The sequence below is a fragment of the Metschnikowia bicuspidata genome (assembly GCF_001664035.1).
Source record: "Metschnikowia bicuspidata var. bicuspidata NRRL YB-4993 chromosome Unknown METBIscaffold_3, whole genome shotgun sequence".
Taxonomy (NCBI): Eukaryota; Fungi; Ascomycota; class Pichiomycetes; order Serinales; family Metschnikowiaceae; genus Metschnikowia; species Metschnikowia bicuspidata.
Window position 1 is genome coordinate 1530422 of NW_017387733.1, and position 20774 is coordinate 1551195.

At 50.9% G+C, this 20774-nt stretch overlaps 11 protein-coding genes across 11 annotated transcripts; 4 read left to right on the top strand and 7 right to left on the bottom strand.

Annotated features, from left to right (window-relative positions):
• Positions 1-2086: 2086 nt before the first annotated feature.
• Positions 2087-2545, bottom strand: TIM17 (protein transporter; the record flags this gene model as incomplete). The annotated part of the gene is made up of 1 exon (XM_018854122.1): positions 2087-2545. The coding sequence occupies one exon, from the start codon at positions 2543-2545 to the stop codon at positions 2087-2089; it is 459 nt and encodes a 152-aa protein (XP_018711885.1).
• Positions 2546-3108: 563 nt separating this feature from the next.
• Positions 3109-3842, bottom strand: METBIDRAFT_182111 (uncharacterized protein). The gene has a single exon (XM_018854780.1). It carries the CDS (start codon positions 3578-3580, stop codon positions 3191-3193), a length of 390 nt encoding a protein of 129 aa, XP_018711886.1. The 5' UTR covers positions 3581-3842; the 3' UTR covers positions 3109-3190.
• Positions 3843-4105: 263 nt separating this feature from the next.
• METBIDRAFT_40829 (MFS transporter) lies at positions 4106-5953 on the bottom strand (the record flags this gene model as incomplete). The annotated part of the gene is made up of 1 exon (XM_018857321.1): positions 4106-5953. One exon carries the CDS (start codon positions 5951-5953, stop codon positions 4106-4108), a length of 1848 nt encoding a protein of 615 aa, XP_018711887.1.
• Positions 5954-7840: 1887 nt separating this feature from the next.
• Positions 7841-9763, bottom strand: TPO5 (Tpo5p; the record flags this gene model as incomplete). The annotated part of the gene is made up of 2 exons (XM_018858870.1): positions 7841-8197; positions 8240-9763. The coding sequence occupies 2 exons, from the start codon at positions 9761-9763 to the stop codon at positions 7841-7843; spliced, it is 1881 nt and encodes a 626-aa protein (XP_018711888.1).
• A 2473-nt stretch (positions 9764-12236) lies between these two features.
• METBIDRAFT_11904 (uncharacterized protein) lies at positions 12237-13106 on the bottom strand (the record flags this gene model as incomplete). Its single annotated transcript, XM_018854123.1, has 1 exon — positions 12237-13106. One exon carries the CDS (start codon positions 13104-13106, stop codon positions 12237-12239), a length of 870 nt encoding a protein of 289 aa, XP_018711889.1.
• Positions 13107-13522: 416 nt separating this feature from the next.
• On the top strand, positions 13523-14344 carry METBIDRAFT_19378 (uncharacterized protein; the record flags this gene model as incomplete). The annotated part of the gene is made up of 1 exon (XM_018854860.1): positions 13523-14344. A coding segment is annotated over one exon (822 nt), but the record flags the coding sequence as incomplete, so codon positions are not given.
• Positions 14345-14768: 424 nt separating this feature from the next.
• On the top strand, positions 14769-16120 carry METBIDRAFT_182167 (uncharacterized protein). The gene is made up of 2 exons (XM_018854782.1): positions 14769-15721; positions 15964-16120. Exons 1-2 carry the CDS (start codon positions 15200-15202, stop codon positions 16036-16038), a joined length of 597 nt encoding a protein of 198 aa, XP_018711891.1. The 5' UTR covers positions 14769-15199; the 3' UTR covers positions 16039-16120.
• Positions 16121-16279: 159 nt separating this feature from the next.
• Positions 16280-16918, top strand: ATP4 (F1F0 ATP synthase subunit 4; the record flags this gene model as incomplete). Its single annotated transcript, XM_018857551.1, has 1 exon — positions 16280-16918. One exon carries the CDS (start codon positions 16280-16282, stop codon positions 16916-16918), a length of 639 nt encoding a protein of 212 aa, XP_018711892.1.
• An 83-nt stretch (positions 16919-17001) lies between these two features.
• Positions 17002-18315, bottom strand: METBIDRAFT_41957 (uncharacterized protein; the record flags this gene model as incomplete). Its single annotated transcript, XM_018857470.1, has 1 exon — positions 17002-18315. One exon carries the CDS (start codon positions 18313-18315, stop codon positions 17002-17004), a length of 1314 nt encoding a protein of 437 aa, XP_018711893.1.
• Positions 18316-18499: 184 nt separating this feature from the next.
• Positions 18500-18984, top strand: METBIDRAFT_182190 (uncharacterized protein). Its single transcript, XM_018854783.1, has one exon. The coding sequence runs from the start codon at positions 18653-18655 to the stop codon at positions 18947-18949; it is 297 nt and encodes a 98-aa protein (XP_018711894.1). The 5' UTR covers positions 18500-18652; the 3' UTR covers positions 18950-18984.
• A 720-nt stretch (positions 18985-19704) lies between these two features.
• On the bottom strand, positions 19705-20217 carry VPS51 (Vps51p; the record flags this gene model as incomplete). The annotated part of the gene is made up of 1 exon (XM_018855103.1): positions 19705-20217. A coding segment is annotated over one exon (513 nt), but the record flags the coding sequence as incomplete, so codon positions are not given.
• Positions 20218-20774: the final 557 nt, after the last annotated feature.

The window sequence follows — 20774 nt, forward strand, 5'->3', positions numbered from 1 at the left end:
CTTCTTCTTCTTCTTCTTCTTCTTCTTCTTCTTCTTCTTCTTCTTCTTCTTCTTCTTCTTTTTCAAGCGGCCCTTTCAGGCCCCTTGTCTTCCCCGAGAGTCCCCGCATAAACCCAAGGTCCTGTATCTTCATCCTCTGGTGTCATGCCGGTGGCGGGCCATATTGCGGCGGGCACCAGCTTACTGATGAAAATAGCCCAACTCTTTATGTAGACATCTGGTATATGTACTATCTGGCCGAAGGAGGCGCCGCATATGAACCTGGGCATGGGCGCGCAGACGGCCCAATCTGTGGAGCGGCGTCTCTCGAACCTAACCGGCACTGGTCAGCAAATGGCCCACAGTGCTTAGAAATTGCTTAGAACCAAAATGCCTGTTGCCCTCTTAGAGCTGTGGAAAGTGGATCTCAAGGCGGCCCACCCCACCGATTCGGTCTGGCCCAACTACCTAGAACAGCTGGCTTTTTCACGTGGTTTTTCTCTCTTTCCCCGTTGATAAAACAAAAGCCGAAGTATTGAACTATTCCTTGGGATCCTGGACACGGGCACCCACCATGCAAGACCAAAACACTGTATTACCTGAGCACGCTGCACTTACTTAATAGAGCCGGCCCCGGATTCAAAAACCTGCAATTCCGATAGAATATATAGAAGGCTTATTATTTGTTGGTAATTTTATGTTATGATCTAATTTTACATATATCTTAACTATTCCCGCCTAGCGGGGGAATTAGATTTAACATGTCTTACATAATGATAGAATATAATAATTAAAGAATCGAATATTATATAGAAGGATTATTAAATTCAATGAAGTTTTACAATTATTGTACCATCGGATTAACGAATAAACTGACTGAATCCATCTTCAGTGACGCCCGCAGTGTATGCTTCTCAGATCTCAGCCATCCTGCTCCAGCCGTGGCCAGTCTACTGCGCATTAACTCCGAAGCCGCGATATGCCCATACATGAACAAACAGGGTAATTCATTGATTAAACGCAAGCTTAATTGCACTTGTGTATTTTTCCTTTCTACAATTGAAATGGTTTAATCAAGGACCAGGAGATAAAGAACAAATGTACGTCTTGCCGCCTTGTGAAAGGAATTATGGTCAAGGGCCCTCAGGAAAACATAGTCTACGGGACAATAACATTAAGTTTTATTCAGGTGGTTGACATTAATATGGGCAGAAGTCTTCTTGAGGACATCCTCTTTGGGAGATATTTCATGAATTGATGCTCGCGCCTTCTCATCTGAGCCGATGTTGCGATCTATTATAGTTTTTTCTTAATCGTTTTTCGTTAGTGGTGGGGTTTTACATCTCTCCAGTGACACCCTATCATAATATGTTTCTTTGAAAAATTCAATTACAATATTAAAGAGTTTAGTAGCATGATGAAACATCGACTTCAATCTTAAAGGGAGATCCAGACGAGCGGTGTATAGACTAACGGTGTATAGACAAGCGGTGTGTAGAATAACGGTGTATAGACTAACGTTGTTTAGAATAACGGTGTATAGACTAACGTTGTTTAGACTAGCGGTGTATAGACTAGCGGCGTATAGACTATTGGTGTGTAGAATAACGGTGTATAGACTAACGGTGTGTAGAATAACGGTGTGTAGAATAACGGTGTGTAGAATAACGGTGTGTAGAATAACGGTGTGTAGAATAACGGTGTGTAGAATAACGGTGTATAGACTAACGGTGTGTAGACTAACGGTGTGTAGACTAACAGCGTATAGAATAGCGGTGTATAGAATAACGGTATATATAGCCTAAAAGCCTTTGCTCGTGTTTATTCGGAGTGTCACGTGCAGCAAGTGGCACAGCTCTGGCATTAGCGGAGTTCACGCATAATCAAGACCCGTGTCAGAGCGCATTTCTGAATCTCCCACTGAAGGCTTCGGCGATAACACACCCGTCGTGTCTGCAAGCCGGTGGCGGCCTACTACAGACGTGCCCCTGCTACAACGGCCTGCGGCACATCCATGGCAGCGCTCTCACCATGTGCTTTCTAATCTCTGTATAATCTCATTTATATTTACAATACGCTCCCCCGGAGCTGATCCACAACTTGCACTCTAAGCCTTCATGGGCTCGTCAGGAAACACAGGGCCCACCGTGGGCTGGGCCATGAACCTTTGCATCATCATACCCACACCCTCGATGATACCCAAGAAACACGCACACGAAATGGCCGAGTTCCTCGTGTGCTTCCAGCCACCTCTGATGGCCAAGGCACCACCGGTGAAGAAGCCGGCGATGATGGCGTTCCAGGCATCCTCTCTTTTTCTGATGCCCTTCACTGTGCAGTCGAAAGTGGAAAAAAGCCCTCCCCAAACTCCGAAGTTTCCGCCGACTACCGGAGCTCTGGCTTTGATGGCACTCATACTGCCGTATGTTCTCTCACCGTAAGGCGAGTTGCGGAACCCTTTGATTCCGTGCCAAAAGCACCCGCCAATAACACCCATGGAAAACGCTCCTCCGAAATCACTCAAGATGACGACTGGGCAGGGGTCCCTCGTGTGGTCTGCGGACATATTTGCTGGTGTGTTTAGATGGTGTGGTGAGTATGAAGAGAGAGCAGTGGAGCCGGTGATTTTTTGCCGTTTTTTTTCGCCCCTGCTGTGTGCACGTCTGGGGCCGTCCGGGCCAAGAGGCCCCAGCTGCAAACGACTGAAGAGGAAAAACCTGCTATTTACGCGAAAGTACAGAAACCCGTGCTTGCCTTTCGGGAGCGATGGGCACTTCTGTTTTCTGGGCCAGGATTTCGGGCGTGCTGTGCCGTGGCCCAATTGTCACTATGGACGGTCGCGAAACAATCGCACTGCCAAACATGACTCCACCTCAGAACTTGCGATGTCCACCTTAGAATTTGCAATGTCTACCTTAGAATTTGCAATGTCTCAGAAGTTCTGCGATTCGGCGGCCCAGACCAGATTGGGGCACATGATGAAGTTGGGAGCGTCTTCCGGTATTTCGTATTTGTGTGGCGTCTGTGCGAGACACCCCGCTTTATAAGGTGCGAGTGTATTATCGGTTGGTAGTTCCGTCGAAGGACAGCTTCTCCCACGAGTGCTTTGTTTTGATTTATTGTAAAACACTCTGGATTTTCTGCTGCAATTCTATCCATTGTCAGAATCTCGGTTCCGACATTGGAGAAGCTGGTCTGGGAGATTGCCATTTCAATGGCGTGATAAGGACAGTGAGCCGGGGTCAATGAAACCAGTAGTCTTTTGTAAATTGCATGGAGAAGCTTCTCGACTGAAAATCAACACCAATACATTTTGGATTTGGTGCTTTTCATTCATATCTAGCGTGAAACAGTGTGCTGCAGTGAGGGGGTTTCCAAACGCAATATCGGTACTTGCTTTATGGAAGCCTCGGCACGGATGATCCAACATTTTCCTGTCGTCTGAATAATGCTTTGTCTTCAAGCGCATCATCCTCCCTACATGATTCAATATACACCACGATCTGGGTCGCATGGGCCTGAACCGAGCAAACCGAAGAAGTCCATGGTAGCCTGGCATGAAAAAACGCCGGTCGGGTCCTTTTTTGCCACACGAAAGCATTGTTACTCTAGCCGTGATTTGCGGTGGCCGAGAATTAACCGTCTCTTGAGATTTGTTACTTACTGAGACATTGCCCAAGTCCTGAGTGAGAGCCCGTGCAGCTCACTCAACAGTGACTACATGGCCTTTAATTGATAGTCGTTCCTTTGTGGATCATTGGCTACCTGTACTTTTGTAAATCATTGACTAGTTTAAACGCTAATCGTGCCGAGGGATAGCACTGGTGTGCCAACCAGTTGCATGACTCAGGCAAGATGTCTTAATTAATGTCTTGTTGCGCGTTTCTATGCGGCGGTCTATAATATTACCCACGCTCCAAGGGTCCTCTTTTCCATGTATAAATAAGTTCAGTCAGTGTCTCCCAAATGCTTAACCTTCCATCTCCCGACCCGAATCGTAACATACCTTATCCACCTATCCTGTCTCGCCCGTCTGTGGTTTATAATACCATAGAGACCAGTTCTTTCTGCCAATCGCAACAGCAAAAGGCTCAGTTCCCGGTCTCCATTTTTCAATGAGCAAACACTACATCTTGGCGTAGTAAGACGTTATGTCGTACTTCTCGCGCAAATGTGCTCCCCGCTTCTTCAAGTACACCACAAGTAAAACAGCAGCGGTAACTACACCAGCGTAGATGCTGAATAGTACCCCCGCGCCCACGGCACTGGTGGCCGGCTCCGTGACAAAAGTGGCTGTAGCGGCCAAGATCTGGCGCATGAGGTTATTGAGTGCTACGCCCGTGGCGCCCCGGCCCGGAAGTAGATCGACCAAGTACGTCATCGTGGCACCCATGATAATCATGGCACTGATCCCAAGCAAAGCGCTTCCAACTAGAGGCGTCACCCAGTGCTGTTTTTTTTCGATGCACCAGCCGAAAATCAAGCACGCAGGCGGGTACACCGCGGCCGCCAACGCGATGTTCCACGAAAGACGGAACTCGGGCCGGAGCTCGCCGTTGTTGCGAGCCGCACTGCGTTTGATGAGCCAGTCGTTCCACCGGCCCCCGTAGATCGAGGCCAAGATGAAAGTCACGGAGTTGGGCACATACATGAGTCCGATGATGACGGGTGAGAAGTTGTAGGGCGCCTCTGCGTACGCGTTGGAAATGGTGATGTTCAAGAAGTAGATGCCTGTGGCCCCAATACCGCAGTATGCTATGGCAAGCAACACTTGCGGGCACGTCAACAACACCACGGCGTGCATGGGCCGTATCGTGTAGTCGTAGGCATACGAGGCCCAGGTTTGTTTTTCTCGAAGCTGTGGGGGTGCTTTGTTCCGAAGCGCTAGAGGAGCTTTTCCATGGGCCTCCCCCGATTCTTTCTCGGATTGGACCACCTGCGGGTCACACGCTTTCATGGAACGGAATGACTGGCTGGTTAGATGCCGCAGCACCGTAGGCATCAACACATCCACCGGCATCTCCTCAAAAACCTGGTGCCCGAGAGACAGATTGCCGGAAAGGCTGACAGTTCTGTATAGGTCGTGCAATTCTAGACCCTCGTCTTTCTGCAGTGCTTCTTGTACCATGGACATCATCACCTCGGCATTGTTTCGGGGCAACGTTTCCGGGAGAAAAAAGACAATCAACACAAAGCTGAGTCCACACACAATCACCATGATCCACATACTGGCGCGCCAGCCCCAGGCCTCGGCCACTGCGCCTCCTATGATCGGGGACATGAAGGGCCCTAGAAGGGGGCCCAAGTAAAAAAGGCCCAAGGCCGTTCCCCGCTCCTCCTGGACGTACAAGTCCGAGATCGTCCCGGCGCCACAAGACTGGACGGCCGATGCCCCCACACCCGCTAGTAGTCTGAACGCAATCAATGAGCCAATGGACGGCGCCACGGCACATGCGATCGAGAACGCAAAGAACCACGCAAACGAAAGCACGTACACAGACCGGCGGCCGTGCCGCTCGGAGAAATTTGTCCACCACATGGGGAAGATTCCCAACGATAGAAGATAAATGCCCACGGAAATGTTCACGGTGGCGACGGACGTGTCCAAGTCCACGTACAAATCCTTGACCGCAGGGAGCAAAATGGTCGTGCCCATTGGGCCCGAGACCGCCGCGAACGCCACTATGAGCACAACAGATATTTTTTGCAGAGTTCTGTAGCTTCGCGGGTCATAGTATTCGGGCAAGATGGTGAGTGAAGAAAGAAGGCCTCTTCGCTCGCTTTTTGGGACACGGCCGGCAGAACGAGTCGAGCCTGTCGAGGCCTTCGATTCAACTGCCTGTAGACTTTTTGGTCTTGCGGTTTCTGGGTCAGTTTTCGGATCTAGTATATCTTTTTCTAGACACTCGTCGTGTTTTTTAGGGATCTCCTCTTTCGACGCACGAAGCGACTGCGGGTCTGGATGTATTGGCATCTCAAAACGCAGGGGCCTGTCTGCTGTTGACCTTGTAAGAGACTCGACATCGGACATGATCTGGCTGGACTGTTTATTAGAAACCTTTCGGGCTAGTTTTTCCGAATGGCTCTAGTGCACATTGCGAGATTTGTATACCCGAGAAATACGTCACTCAATCGGCACGGGACCATGGAGTGCTGCATTTCATGCACATTAGTCATCGCGGCAACTTAGCCGGCCGCAGGTCTGCTAAAACCGACTGTGTCAAACAATCTCGTGGACCTATGCACAATTTGATTTTGACTCGTACTCCTCATTCCAATTTTTGAATCTGGATCTTTTGGGGATCAAGAAAAAGTCTCGATAATAACAGGCAATATTTTTGTCACTCAAGATATGGGAATGACTCTGGCACAATCTTTCGCTTAGTCCCATGCAGTATGGCCTCGGATTTATTTCCAGATCGTGATTCACATCTGGAAATCCGAGCGGCACTTTGCCAAATCTCCGAGAACTCATGGCGCTCTCGTATAAGAAACGTCTAAGTCTTTCGTGCTATTATATTGAGATTTATTAAACCGTTCATACTGGGTTTTGACACCTGTACATCTAGTTAGGTACCGGTTCGGAGAAATGTCCATATCCATTTTTTCATGTATTAGAACTTTGGCTTTATTGCTCAAGCAGATATGTTGCACAAGATAGATTTGAGGTGCCATGAGCATAAAGCACTCTGTAAAGCTGTAGATTGTTATAATTAGTATTTTTTATGAGTCGTTTGACATTCACTTTTTACGTTGCAAGTTCGCGAAATAATAAAAATAGGTAGGACGTAAGGAGAAAGCGCAAGAAGTTTTGGGGGAAGATTATTCATATTCTCGCCCAATATGACCCTTTAGTATTGAATATAATTCTGATACTAAATAATAATATATTTCTAAATTCATCACGCTTATTTAATATTGATCTCCGATCTAAAGATTCCGCTCCACTTTCGGGTAGTCTGCAAACGAAAAGAAGTAAGAGGAAGTGAATGCTATGTCAGATAGTTAAGTCTCACTTAAGTAACCCAAATCATCTGATTTTCTCGATGTTAAATAACGTCAGTCAACCGGTAATGAGATAGACTTGTTGTGCTATCCATAATGCTTTGTTGATCTTCAAGTAATTTTTTAAAGAAAAGGTAGAACCTCACTTTGACTAGGCAAAAGTTTAGCTTTTTGTCAGGGTTCTTCAATCAAGCTATAAATTGCCCTCGAAAAAGTGGATAAATGAACAGTTAGGACCGGAAAGTCGTGACCCATTTCGAGGGGGGTTCTCACCCAAGATTCATTCATTCTCATTGACAACAGCCAAAGCTTTCGCGGATGTTGATGGGAGTGTGTACTGGGGGTTGCAAAATATTGCATCTTAGCCAGCATCTTGACGGCAATATATACAGAATACGCGAAAGCCGCATCAAAACCGCAAGATTCTGTGCCCTTAAAGCCAGCTCTGTCGCTTGACAAGATGCCTCAAAAAAGTCACATTAAGCTAGGATTTTAAAACTAAATTCTGAAAATATGTGAGACTGACCAAGGGCTTGCGGATGCCTTGTCATATAATATCCAAAGAGAGACTACAGGCAGGGTGCCTGCAGCGAAATGTGCATGTGGTTTGTTGCCATTCGTATAGTTGTAATTCCATGCTTTCCCTCGTAGACTCTCTGGAATTGATATTTTCTCAAAATATTAGAAGCGAGGCAGATTCACCTTGTCAATGGAAATAGAAGATCTGGTAGTGCTTGCGAGAAGCTTCCCTGACGAAATTACATGGACTCGGGTTTCAAAAGAGTCGAAAGGAATGATGAGGAATGATGGTTTATTAAAAATCATGAAGCGACTCATCTACAACCTATATCTGAGCTCACTTGTTTTCCGAAGTTGCGTCAAAAATGATCCTATTGACTTTGTCAAGGCTGACGGTGGAACTTCTTGTGGAGCTCGAGTTGTTGTTTCTATCGGAAATTCTATCATACTCTTCGTCGCTTCCTTCGAATTGATCATTGTCTTCGAGGTTTCCGCTAGCAAGAATCTCATCAACATCTTCAGGCGTAAGCTTGTCAGGCATCGATGAAGACGCTGCAGCATGTTTTTCGGAGGTTTCCTCTAAACCTGTTTTGATCTGGACGGTGTTTTGAACTTGTTCTCCAAGTCCATCTGTGTCTTCGTGAGCAGTCTCAGGATCAAGCGCGCCTGGCTTCTGACTCATACTATCGTCATGCTCATCATCGTCCACGATGGCGAAATCAGACAATTTTTGCACTTTCCGTGCCTGTGCCTCCATGTTATGAAGCTCTAGATAGTCGGTATCGAGGAGTGGGCCCGTGAAAACATTGGCACCCCAAGTCTTGTACCCAATGAGAGCTATAATGGCAAGAATAACGAGTACAACACTGGCGTAGTTCATGTTTCTCCAGGAAATATCCTTGATGACTGGCGGAAGACACAAGATGAAGAACGACAAAAACACCCATGCTACCGACAATGCATTGATAATCCAGCCGAAGTACTTGAGTCTGAACGCAGACCCTTTGATCTTCTTTCTTTTGTTGAGCATGAGGCAAAGAATGGGGATCCCATTTGCTAGTGCTAGGGATACTACCGAGGCACCCATGAATGCATTGAACGCGGATGGGGAGATCAAGGCGAGGAAGGAGAAAACGGCGATGACAGCCATTGACAAGAACAAGGCGTTTTTGGGCAACGTGTATTCCTCCACGGAATCCACCTGGGTCCAGATTTCCTTGAAAGGTAAGCCACCGTCACGGGCAAAAACGTAGGTACTTCTGGACGCCGTGGTGAGGGCACCAATGGCCTGGAACATGACAGTGCCTATGAGAAGAACGATTAAAAGAAAGGAGACCACATAAGATTGCGTGGCAGTTTTGAACACCAAGTCAATGGGCATGATCTCAGGATTCGAGTCCAAGAGCACTGTGAGAGACGGGAGGATGATCAACACGGGAACAATAAAGAAGAGCCCCTGCAACACAGCCATGGAAACGGCACTAACAGCCCCTTTGGGCATGTTTTTCTCGGGTCTTTTGACTTCATCTGTCATGGAAAAAAGCATGCCGTAGCCTGTCAACGTGAAGCACGAGCTCTGCATGCCCACCATGAAAGCAAGCGGGTCAGGCCAGCCTGAGCGGGAGTTGTCGAAATGCGTCAAGATATGGGACGCGGAGTTAGTCTTTTTAGCGAAAATGAGCAACAAAATGCCGATGACAATCACGGTGCCGATCGACCAGAAGATGCACAATTTGTTGATGCGCTCCAAGTGGCGTGAAAACTTGTAGTTGATGAATCCCACAAGCGTGAGCATGATGAAATACACGCCGAGCACAAACAGCATGTCTTGCTTGTAGTAGACGTCTTTAAGCCCGAAGATCGAGAGAATGAATTGCGACCCGGAAAACAAGATGCTGACAGCGTATGTCCAGTTGCCTATCAAGAGAAACCAGCCGGTGAACCACGAGCTGATCAGTGAGTATTTTTCGTGGCTTAAAATGGCACTAAAATGGTATACGCCTCCTGCGGTCGGAAACTTGGCGATGATTTCACTGAGACTAAGCACGACGCATAAACTGAAGAACCCCACCACCAACCAGCCGTAAAGAATGGTCACACTGCCGCCGTCCACCAAGGAAATCCACAAAGTGGAGCTAAGCCCAAAAGGAACACCCATCAACGTAAAGCCTAAACCCACGACAGACGTCACTGTCAACTTCCGCTGCAAATCCTGCTTATACCGAAAGTGCTCCACGTGCTCGACCTCGTCGTCGTCCATGTCCACAATCATGTGATTAAGGTTTGCTGGCGCCATTTCCCGGATCCGGTGGAACCCGCTGGCGACGTAGGACCCCCGCCTGCCCTCCGGTGGATTATGGCTCATTTATCATGTAATTTTCACTCCAAAGAGGCCGGGCTGTATGTACTTTTCGGAACCACGGTTATGCCTGTAAAATTCCGCAAGTGTGCTCCCAAGAGAAAAAAGGCCAGCAGCACCAGTTCTTCGTTTACAGCTGCAGCTATCTGGCTTTCGGGTTGCATATACAAAAGTGAAGGTTTCGTTAGGCTCCGCCTGGCCATCTTCATCGGAGTGTAGATAAGCATTTTCCAGTGCGGCGAGAGAGCCAGACGTAGTTCTCTAGATAGGATATATCTTGGCGTCATAATGACAGGTCGAAGGTCGAGCCGGAAATGACGTTTTTTATTTTTCATCTAGTGACATAAACGGAAGTCCAGCTCTTTGTTCAGCACAGGAAATGACCAGCAGCAAGCAAATTGGCATGGTGACTGCTGGCTGGGTGAGCAGGTCACATGACCCAGTGCCGGTGGCGAATGAGAGCACAGGCCGACCGTCCGACGGCGGAAATCAAGGAAGTCCCGTCAAAATTTGAAAAAACAGGAAATTGGTCTCACAAAAATTTCCATGAATTTTGTGCGAGTGGCCGAGGCACGACACTAGTGTTTTTTTAGTGTTTTTTGCCCGAAGCGAAAGCCTAATTATGAACGTGCGCCCTGGCTGCGGGCTAGCATTGGAATGCATGTCGCATGTTGACATAAGAAATGGCGGATTGGAATGTGATTGTCTTTGCATCACAATTCAAACGATAAAAACGCCTAATAATACAGATGACCAGCGCATGAATCCCCGAGTGGTTGGTCTGAGGTTGGTCTGACCTTGTCGGCCAATGACTAATATGAAATACATCATATTGTGAAATACAACATAATATACTAGTAAACTCATGACTCAGATTTATTTGATTGATGGGTTCCGGATAGCATTTTTCCACTGTAAAACTGTCTACTGTGGCGGAGGAATAGAAAAAAACACCTGGTTGAAGAGACTAGGCAACTTGCGAAAACGCCAGCAAGACTGATCTTGAGAGTCGAGGCGGGAGCACATGGTTTCCCTCAAACGAAATATCTGAATCTGCTTTGCAGTGAAGTAAAAGGAATCTTTGTTTGTGTTTTCAACCTGATTGCGATGTTCAAGGCATGTACCAACCGCGTGAATGCTGAATATTATCAGAGTAGAGTGCAGTGAGAAAAATCAAACCAAACTAGTCGTCACATGATTCAAGCAGCTATGTGTCAAGAGATAATCCAGAAATGCTTGATCTGTATACCAGTCAAGATATTCCAAAAATGCTTGATCTATATACTAGCCAAGAGGGCTAAACAAGTAAGCAGGCTTTCAGTGATGACAAAGGAGCAGTGAGGAATGCCTACATTCAAGTATTTAGGCAGAAGTCTTCTTTTCAAAAACTTGGATGGCGAGCTTTCCCTGGCGTTGTCAGAAGACGTACGTCAAAGAAGGGGCCATATTCCTGCGCTATTCGAAGCTGCGTGGCATACGTTATATGATATCCTTCCCAAAGTAGTATGTTTCGATTACGGCCACAACTTGACGAGCTTCAGAATTGCAGGGTACACTAAATATCTTATCACTTAAGACATTTGGGGCATAAAACTGCCTTGGAGACAAGCGATTGATTCAGAGATGAACCTTTCTCATATCTCAACAGCTCACATGCATATCCGCGTCTAACAAGAAGACACGACAATATATTTGATACCTAGCATGATGTCGGTATATGAGTGCATTTATACTAGTGTGTGAGTTATAAGAAGCGTTTGGCAGAAACCAATGAGCATGTAGTAGTTCAAAGAATCTGCAAGAAAAGTCACGATGGACTCATCATGTTACTGATGCAAACTTCAATAAAGCACAGCTTATATCTGGATGCTATAAAGCGCACAGAAGGAGGCCAGAATATGATATGCAAGATCAATAGCTAGTCCAAGGAAGAACAAAACAAAGCTCATTCATATACATTTGTATTAGTATGTGAGCGCATTTGTATTAGTATGTGAGCGTGTTATATCAGTGTACGAGCAAACTAGTCAGTTAAACGCAAACCTAATGGATTCTCTGATTTCGTGCTAGCACGCGTAGCACAATTAAGGGCACAACGAGCATCCGTGGGGCAAACACTCCTGGAATTTGGCGAGTGTTGCATGAAAGACAAAACAGGGTTAGTCCATATCTCAGCGTCATGGCAAAAACAATGAGCGTTGTTGCTCGTTTGCATCGTAGTGAATTATCATCGACTGGACGTATGTCCACAGCCCAAGGAGAAGTGCCAGAAGCCAGGGAGAAATGCCAGAAGCCAAAGCAAAATGCCAGAAGCACAAGAAAATGCCAGAACCTTAAAAAGAAGCCCTGGTGCGAAGCAACTTCTCGCCAAGCCCTAAGAATCGCTCCAGCTTTCGTCCTCCCCATCCGCCTCTTTCTTATTCATCACAGGCAAAGCCACACTGTACTTTGTCCTGATGAGAACACTGTGCAAGTTGTCCACACTGCGCAAGAGCCCTCCCACAGGTCTGTGTTTTTCTTCCACGAGATATGAAATGACGTCGTCGATGTTGGTGAGGATCTCCGACACTTTCCAGTTGGTGAACCCCACCACGATGGACACACACGTGCCTCCTGCCGGGGGGATGAAATAGGTGTTTCCCACGATCGACTTGAGCTGTGCCCTGACGTATTTGGGCTCACACAGCTGGTCAATGCGCCCGTGTGTTTTTTTGCCCGGCACCGGCAAGGACATCAATATCTTGAACGGCACCTTCTTGTTTTTCGCGTAGAACTGCGCTTTCAAGATGTCCGGGAGGTGCTTGTGGATGCGCGCGTCGCCGACAATCACGTCGTTCTCCTTGAAGAGGCGCAACAAGGACTTTGCGTTGTTCCCCATCTGCTTGGCCTTGGAGAACGGAATGATATTGTTGAAGAGGTCTTCTGTAGGAGAACCCTTTTCCGTGAGCGGCTGGCGGAACGAGCCGTCACGTGAGATGAGGGCAATGGACTTCTCGCCGAGTTGGCTGAGCTTGTGCGAGATGGGAATGATCCGCGGCGTGTAGTCTTTCACCTTCACAAGGTGGATTTTGGTGTTCAACACCAAGTGCACGGGCTGGAACTCCGGGGCCACGTTCCCGGTCTGGCCCGGGATCTCGCCGGTCCGGAGAAGCAGCTCCTCATGCTCCTTCTTGGTGTGGGCACGTAGTGCTTTGATGGATCGCTTGGCATTTTCGCGGGCCTCGTCGCCTAGAAGAAAGGGCATTGTTGGAGTCTGAGATGAGAGGCATCGCATGGCCGCGCATAGATGGAAAAGCGGCGCGGCACGTGACGGCCGCGCACGTGACGGAAATACACGGAGATGCACGTGACCAGATGCACGTGACCAGATGCACGTGCCCGAGATGTGCCCGGGCTTCCCCGCAGCCGCCGCCAGGCCACTCTTCTCCGCCAGTCTGGGACCCTCTGCGCCAGGCCCACAAGACAGCCCCGGCGCCTATATAGTACGTAACTCCCGCAAGCACCACCACGCGCCTGCACACAGCAGCATCCCCCATGCATCTCCCGCAGCTCGTCGTGGCGCTTTCGGCCTTGAGGCCGGACTTCTTGCTGCCAGCAGACCGCCCCGCTGTCCCGGAAAATTCCGTAACCAGCGTCCCGCAAACAGAAGTCTCCTTTTTGCCGCCGGCCATTGTGTTGTGGCACGGGCTAGGCGACCGCTACAACTCCGACGGCATGGCACATGTGGCCGAACTCGTGGCACGGCTCTTGCCCGGCACGTATGTACACTCCATATATGTAGACGAAACGCCGGCTTTGGACGAGCGGCGGTCGCTTTTCGGGGACGCCAACAGGGCGGTGGATCTCGTGTGTGCCCAGCTCTCCAACATCACAGAGTTGAGCCTGGGCTTCGGGGCCATTGGGTTTTCGCAGGGCGGGCTCTTTCTTCGGGCTCTTATCCAAAGATGCCCTTCAATCGCGGTGTCCAAACTCGTGACGTTTGGCTCGCCCCACATGGGCGTTCTGGAGCTTCCCGTGTGCCAGCCACCAGACGATTGGGTGTGCCGGAAGCGCAACCAGTTGTTGAAAGCACAGGTTTGGCAGGACTCCGTGCAGAAAACAGTGGTGCCGGCCCAGTACTTCCGGGACCCCGGCCAATACGAGCGGTATTTGGAGCACTCCAATTTCCTAGCGGCCGTGAACAACGAGCGGCCGTCCGAAGGCTCGCGGGCGGCCAAGCGGCGCTTCGAGCGCTTGCAGAAACTCGTCTTGATCAAATTTGCCCACGACTCCACCTTGGTGCCGAAAGAGAGCGCCTTTTTCCAGGAAAGACATGGCCTCACCGGCCAAGAGGTGCCCATGACCGGCACGCGGGTCTACCGGGACAACCTCTTTGGATTGCGCACATTGCACGAGGCGGGCCGGATCGAGTTTCACACTGTGGACGACGAGCACATGCAGTTTTCCGACGACTTCTTCCTGAAAATCGTCTCTGACCACTTTGCCGGAGAGCCGGCGGGCCCGCCTCTGTATGCAGGACGCCCGTCTCTCACGGCGATGGTGGATGCAAGACCGGCCGGGGCAAGGCCTCGGTGTGCTCCCACAAAACTGCCATGTCTGACCGTGTAGCGCGTTTGGCGGAAATACGAAGAAAAAGAAAGGCGCAGGAAGCAGGGGGGGTCTCTGTGGGCGCTGGGCCTGGGGCCGTGGTCCGAAACGACGAGACCCTGGAACGGGCCGTACACGTGACAGGTGCAGCCGGCGAGGAAGCGACAGGAGAGGGAAATGAAGCAATGAGTGAGAGAAGTGAAGTAACGGAAGAGGGAAGTGAATTAAGGGAAGAGAGAAGTGAAGCAACCGAAAAGAAAACTGAAGCAACCGAAAAGAGAACTGAAGCAGCCGAAAAGAGAACCGAAGCAACCGAAATGAGAACTGAAGCAACCGAAAAGAGAACTGAAGCAACCGAAAAAAGAACCGAAACAACCGAGCGAGACGCAGAAAAGACAAAAGAGGACAGTGAATCCAGAGGGGACGAGGAAGAAGCCCCAGGGGACGGAAGCAAGGACCAGGATCAAAACCACAATGCCCCAGATGCGAAGCCAGACTTGCCGAAAACACCAGGCCTGGCCAGCACAGACTCCTCACTGGCTACCGAGGCCCCCGCAGAGACCTTGACGTACAACAGTGATCTCAAACGGGACTTGATGCCGTACTTGAAGAAAGCCCGGCTCGACACAGAGATGGAGTTGAACCGCATTCTACAGGAGCGGTTCAGAGAGGCCGCAGCGGCCAAAACGGAGGAAGAGGTCTGAGAGGAAGGATTCTGTGGAGCCAAAAAAAAAAAAGCCTGGAGAGCTGATGCCGATTTTCCGAGCTTTTAGAGATCAAGGCCCCAATTGGCACCCCAGCTGGTGCTGCCGCGCTTCTCGTCTTCCTGCGCAGGCCACCCATACCCAGCAAAGGGCACCTGGACTTATGAAGGGCCCGCCAAAAAGCGCCGCCGCTTCCTTATTTCTTGCCCTTCTATGGCCAGCCGGCCGGCAGTGGCGCCCAAATTGTGTTCCATCTTTGAAAAAAAAAAAAAAAAACCCTCGTGGACAAAACTGGCGGTCTCTATTATCTTGTTGGCGGAGCCGGCCCATGCCTTCGCGCACAGCAGTGGCCAACGTCCGCATTGGGCCGTGCGAGAACTGCCCAATGAAATCGCGCCCTGAGGGTGCCCGGGCTCGCTGTGCCGGATTCCGTGAAAAGACTCGAATTCGAGGAAAAAAGATCCACGGCTCCCCAGAACCAGTGTTTTCAGCAATCCCGAAAAATGGCCCTTATCTCCAGAATTGCCACCAGAGCCGCCCGCCCAGCGCTTTTTGCTGCCCGCTCTCCGTATGTCGCTTTCGATTTTGATTTTTCGTGCCGAAGCTCGACTTTTTGCTGCCAAGCTCTGCCGGCGGGTAAACCCACGAGTGGACTCCCCCGGGACTGCCAGCGCCCGACGCCCGAACTCCACGGGCCTAGATAGATATCGAAAAGCCCGCCATCAATACCTCGGTGTCTAGTTTTTTAGTCCCGTTTTTTTCTGTCCGCCATAGATGTACCACAGACCCGAATGCCAACACACATCCCAGTGCCAACACACACCCCAGCACTCAAGTCTATTGTCCCGAGAACACCGAAAAACTTTGTCCTTTTTATCGATCTAGGCGGGTACAACGTTGAAAGTCCCAAAAGAGACATCGCCGTGGCTCACGATCACCACTTTAAGAACCCCTTCATGATATCATAGCCAGATTCGAAGCCTCCCAATAGCCGGTCTCATCTTCTTCTGGGCAGAAATTAAAACAATTGGCTCTGGCCGTCCGCTTAATGGCATATTCAGAGCCTCAAGGCCAGCCCGCCCTAGCCTCAGCACCACATCGACTCGAATCCTCGAAAAATACTAACATGCGCAGAATTGGAATCCGTGCTTTGTCCACGCCAGTTGAGCCAAAGGAGAAGGCCAGCTCGATCATCAACGCCTTGCCAGGCAACAACGTGGTCTCCAAGACCGGTGTTTTGGCCACCTCTGCTGCCGCCGCCATCTACGGAATCTCCAACGAGGTGCTCATCATCCACGACGAGACCATCTTGGTCGCCACGTTCTTGGGTTTCGTCACCTTGTGCGTCAAGTTCGTCGCCCCATTGTACACGGAGTGGGCTGACGGCGAGATCAAGAGAGTCACCAACATCTTGGCCGAGTCCAGAAGCAAGCACACCTCCGCCGTCAAGGAGAGAATCGAGTCTGTCTCGCAGTTGAAGGACGTGGTTGCCACCACCAAGCAGTTGTTCGAGGTGTCGAGAGAGACCGCCAAGTTGGAGGCCGAGTCCTTCGAGTTGAAGCAGAAGATCGCCGTTGCCGAGGAGGCCAAGGCCACGTTGGACTCGTGGGTCAGATACGAGCAGCAGCAGAGACAGATGGAGCAGGAGCAGTTGATCAAGTCCGTCTTGGACAAGGTCAACAAGGAGATCGCCAACCCCAAGTTCCAGGACAGAGTCTTGGCTGAGTCTGTTGCCGAGGTCGAGAAGATCTTCGCCAAGGCCTAGGCTTCTCGCTGGACCAGAAACTATTCTTACGACAGAGAAGAACATCCACAAAATTCAAATACACATTCATCATCGCACGCTTTCTATATACCTGGTAGGCCCTCTGCGTAGAGCTTCTTGAACACGTGGTGCGCGGGCTTCCACAAGTGAAGCGAGTTGTCGTCGGCAACACTGGCCACCATCCAGTCCTCGTGCAACGACCAGTCGAAGTCGTTGACGCCAAGCATATGGCCCTCGTGGCTGAATAGGAGCGCGTCGGCGGGCTCGGACATATCGAAGATCTTCACCAGGCGATCGGCCGACGACGAGCCTAGGATGGCCGGGAACCTCGGGTGCCACTTCACCTGCGTGATGGCGTCCAGATGCGCCGGAAGCACCCGGGCACTTTGCAGCAAGGCCCGGAGATCCCATACTTCGATCTGGCCCTGTGAGTCGCCCGAGGCCACACAGAAGTCGCTGCTGGGATTGATGCTGACGCTGTTTTTCGGCACCGAGCCTGCCAGCGTCTGGAGCGGCGTGCCCGGAGCACGCGTATCAAACACGGAAAGCGCCCCGGCGTCGTCCGCGGCCAAGAACACGGCGTCGTGCTTCGCCGCCCACTCTATATCGTTGATCGCGGCCGCGTGCTGTGCCGTCCAGGTTTCGTGAATCACGTTGGCGGAGCTGCGAGCAGCGTAGTTTCCTTGCACGTCAAAGACGTTGATCTGGCCGTCCATGGACGCCGAGACCACCACGGACTGAGCCTGCCTGTTCCAGTCGAGGGCGAAGATATCGGTGGCTCTCGCGCCACTGCTGTTGACGAGGCGAAGCTGCGGCTCGTTGATCCTCAGCTCCTCGCCGAGTTTGCGGATGGTGGCGTGTTTCGTCCGGTTGTACACGGACAAGTCCCCCACGTTGTTGGCGCTGGCCAAAACGTCCGGGTTTTGCGGCATGTACCGGAGCCTGTTGACGTCGCCGTGGTGGTTGATCAGCTGGAGCACCCGGGGCTTCGTTTTCGACACCGTCGGGAGCTCGAACTCCTCCTTCTCGGAGTTGTACGCCCAGTGGTCGGTGTTTATGCACCGGTTCAAGTTGCGGTAGTACGGCACCTGGTACAAGTGGATGGCGTCCACGGCCTGGCCCAAGGTAAACGTGCCGAGGAGCAATCTCTGATGGGCAAGCTGCGTGGACAGTTGCAGTTTCGGGGCCGCCGGAGGGGGCACGGTGGCGCCGGGCGCATTTGCATCGGGCACCTCGAGATCGGGGAAAAACTGCACGGACAACGACGGCCACAAAAGCGAGTTTGTGCAGAGGTAGTCGTAGAGGTACGGGCTGTTTTTCTTGAACACCCGGTACCGGTGCTGGGTGGCCTGGTCAATGGCATCCGGGGCCCCGGTGTCGCTGGTGCCGCCGGTCATTTCGAGCAGAGGCAGGCTTTGGGATTCCATGGGGGAATTGAAAAGAAAAGCGGAGACGGGTTTGGGAGACTGCAGCCCGGGGCTGTTGTATGGGCGAGTTTATGTGTGGAAATCCTGGTGGGGAAAGTCTGGCTCTGGTGTAGAAACGCGTCTGAGACTGGCGTGGCCAGAGCGCGCGAGTCTTGGAATGGCCGATGGTGAGAAGCGGTGGAGACGAGCGAGTGATGATTCCGGCTGATTTTGGCGAGTCGTCGTTTGGAATTTTGACTTTTGGGCATTTTTATGTTGCTTTTTTTTTCAGCAGTGTTTGGTTTCTGTTTGTCCGTTGTCTTCCAGTATGGATGGCATCTTTCTTTTCTTGTTTTTTAGAGAGGCCAGTTCTTTCTCTTCTAGACTTTTGGATCGGCCAGTTCTTTCTCTTCTTCTCTTGCAGAATGGCCGGCTTCGTTTTCTTCTTGTCTTTTCGAAAGGCCAGTTTTTTTTCTTCTTTTTCTTCTTTTTTAGAGTAGCCGGCTTCTTTCTTTTCTTGTCTTTTAGGGAGGCCAGTTCTTTCTCTTCTAGACTTTTGGATCGGCCAGTTCTTTCTCTTCCTCTGTCTCAGAATGGCCGGCTTCGTTCTCTTCTTGTCGTTTAGAGAGGCCAGTTCTTTTCTTTCTCTTGTTGTCTTTCAGATTGGCCGAGTCTTTTCTTTCTCTTCTTCTGTTTCAAAATGGCCGGCTTTTGTTCCCTTTTCCTTTCTTCCTTCCAGCTGAGGTCTGCTGACATGTCGTTTCTCTGCCACTCTTCCAGCTGGTTTTGTTCCCGCGAGGTTTCATTTCCTGTGGTTCTCTTGGATTCCACGCCAGATTAGTCAGGTTACAGGCTGCGCAGACGTGCGGGCGTGGAAATGATGTCTCCACATTGTCCATCCACGGCCCAGAACAGACAGTTTCCGTTCAATCAGCATCCCGTAGCCGGCGAGCGTTAGGATTATCTAGTAGACAGCACAGGCAAGAGTGCAGTAGTCCAAACACTCGCATATTCCGTCCACCAAAGCATACTGAGTTGCCGAACGGTGGACAACTCGTCGGCCCGTCCATGCACGTCTGCATACGCTGTCCATCCACCCCACAGGAAAAGCTGTCCTCCACTCTCCGTCGGTCCAATGCCCCACATCCAATGGACCTTTCGAGCCTACTTCTCTCCTGCCATTCCAGTCTCTTTATCTGCCACTCCAGTCTCTTTTTCTGCCACTTCAGTCTCTTCGCCCGCCACTCCAGTCTCTTCGCCCGCCACTCCAGTCTCCGTTTCCAGCAGGCCAGCCTCGGTCCCCCCCATCCCAGCCGCTCCCGCCATTCCAGCCACGCTGGAGCCGGAACTGGCGCGGCCCATCCGCAGAAACAACGCGCTGACCACGGACGGAAAGTCCAGGTTGAACACCGCGGCCTCGGATGCCAAGAACAGCGAGAGCCCCGCCAAGTACTCGTCGATGTTCTGGGAGCCGACCGAGCCCTGGTCCTGCGCATGCGAAAACTCCGACTCCGGCGTGCTCTGGTCGAACACATCGTTGAGAATGTGGCTGAGCTTGATGAGCTCCGAGTAGTTGTTGTAGATGATCGACTTGCGCTCCAGATCGTGGCCGTTGAGCCTGTTGGCCGCGGCGTTGCGCACCCGGAGAACGTCCCGGGCGCCGGCCGTCTTGAGGAACTCGTCCATGGCCTTGTCGTCGCCAAGCGTCTGCAAGAGCAGATCCACGTCCTGGTCCTCGGCGCCGGAGCCGTGTTCCGGCGTGCCGATGCTCTGGTCGCCGGCAGTGTCAGCGTGGTTTGGAGGGCCAGGCGCATTGTTGGCCGGACTGGTCGGGCGGGCCGCGTCCAACTTGTAGAAATCCTGGAGCGCTTTGCGCCTGCTCAGCACCTTGCGGGACCCGCCCAAAGTCGGGGTGCCCGGCACGGAGGTGGGCGTGGCTGGCGCCAGGAAAGCGGGCGAGCTGACGGCGCTGTCTGCGTTGTCGGCAGCAGCGCCAGGGAGCAGAAGCGGCGCGTTTTTTGGGCGTTTTTTGAAGGAGAGCACGGGGGCAGGGGCCTGGGCGTGAGACATGACGATTTCGTGAGACGCCCGGGGCTTTTGGATTGGTCGGTAGTATGAGTGGTTTGAATTGGTCGGTAGTATGAGTGGTTTGAATTGGTGGGTAGTATGAGTGGTTTGAATTGGTCGGTGGTATGAGTGGTTTGAATTGGTCGGTAGTATGAGTGGTTTGAATTGGTGGGTAGTATGAGTGGTTTGAATTGGTCGGTGGTATGAGTGGTTTGAATTGGTGGGTAGTATGTGGTTTGAATTGGTGGATAGTATAAGTCGTTTGAATTGGTGGGTAGTATGTGGTTTTAATTGGTGGGTAGTACTGGTGGGAAGTGCTGGTGGGAAGTACTGGTGATTGGTACTGGTGGTTTGAATTGGTGGTCTGTACTGGTGACCTGTTT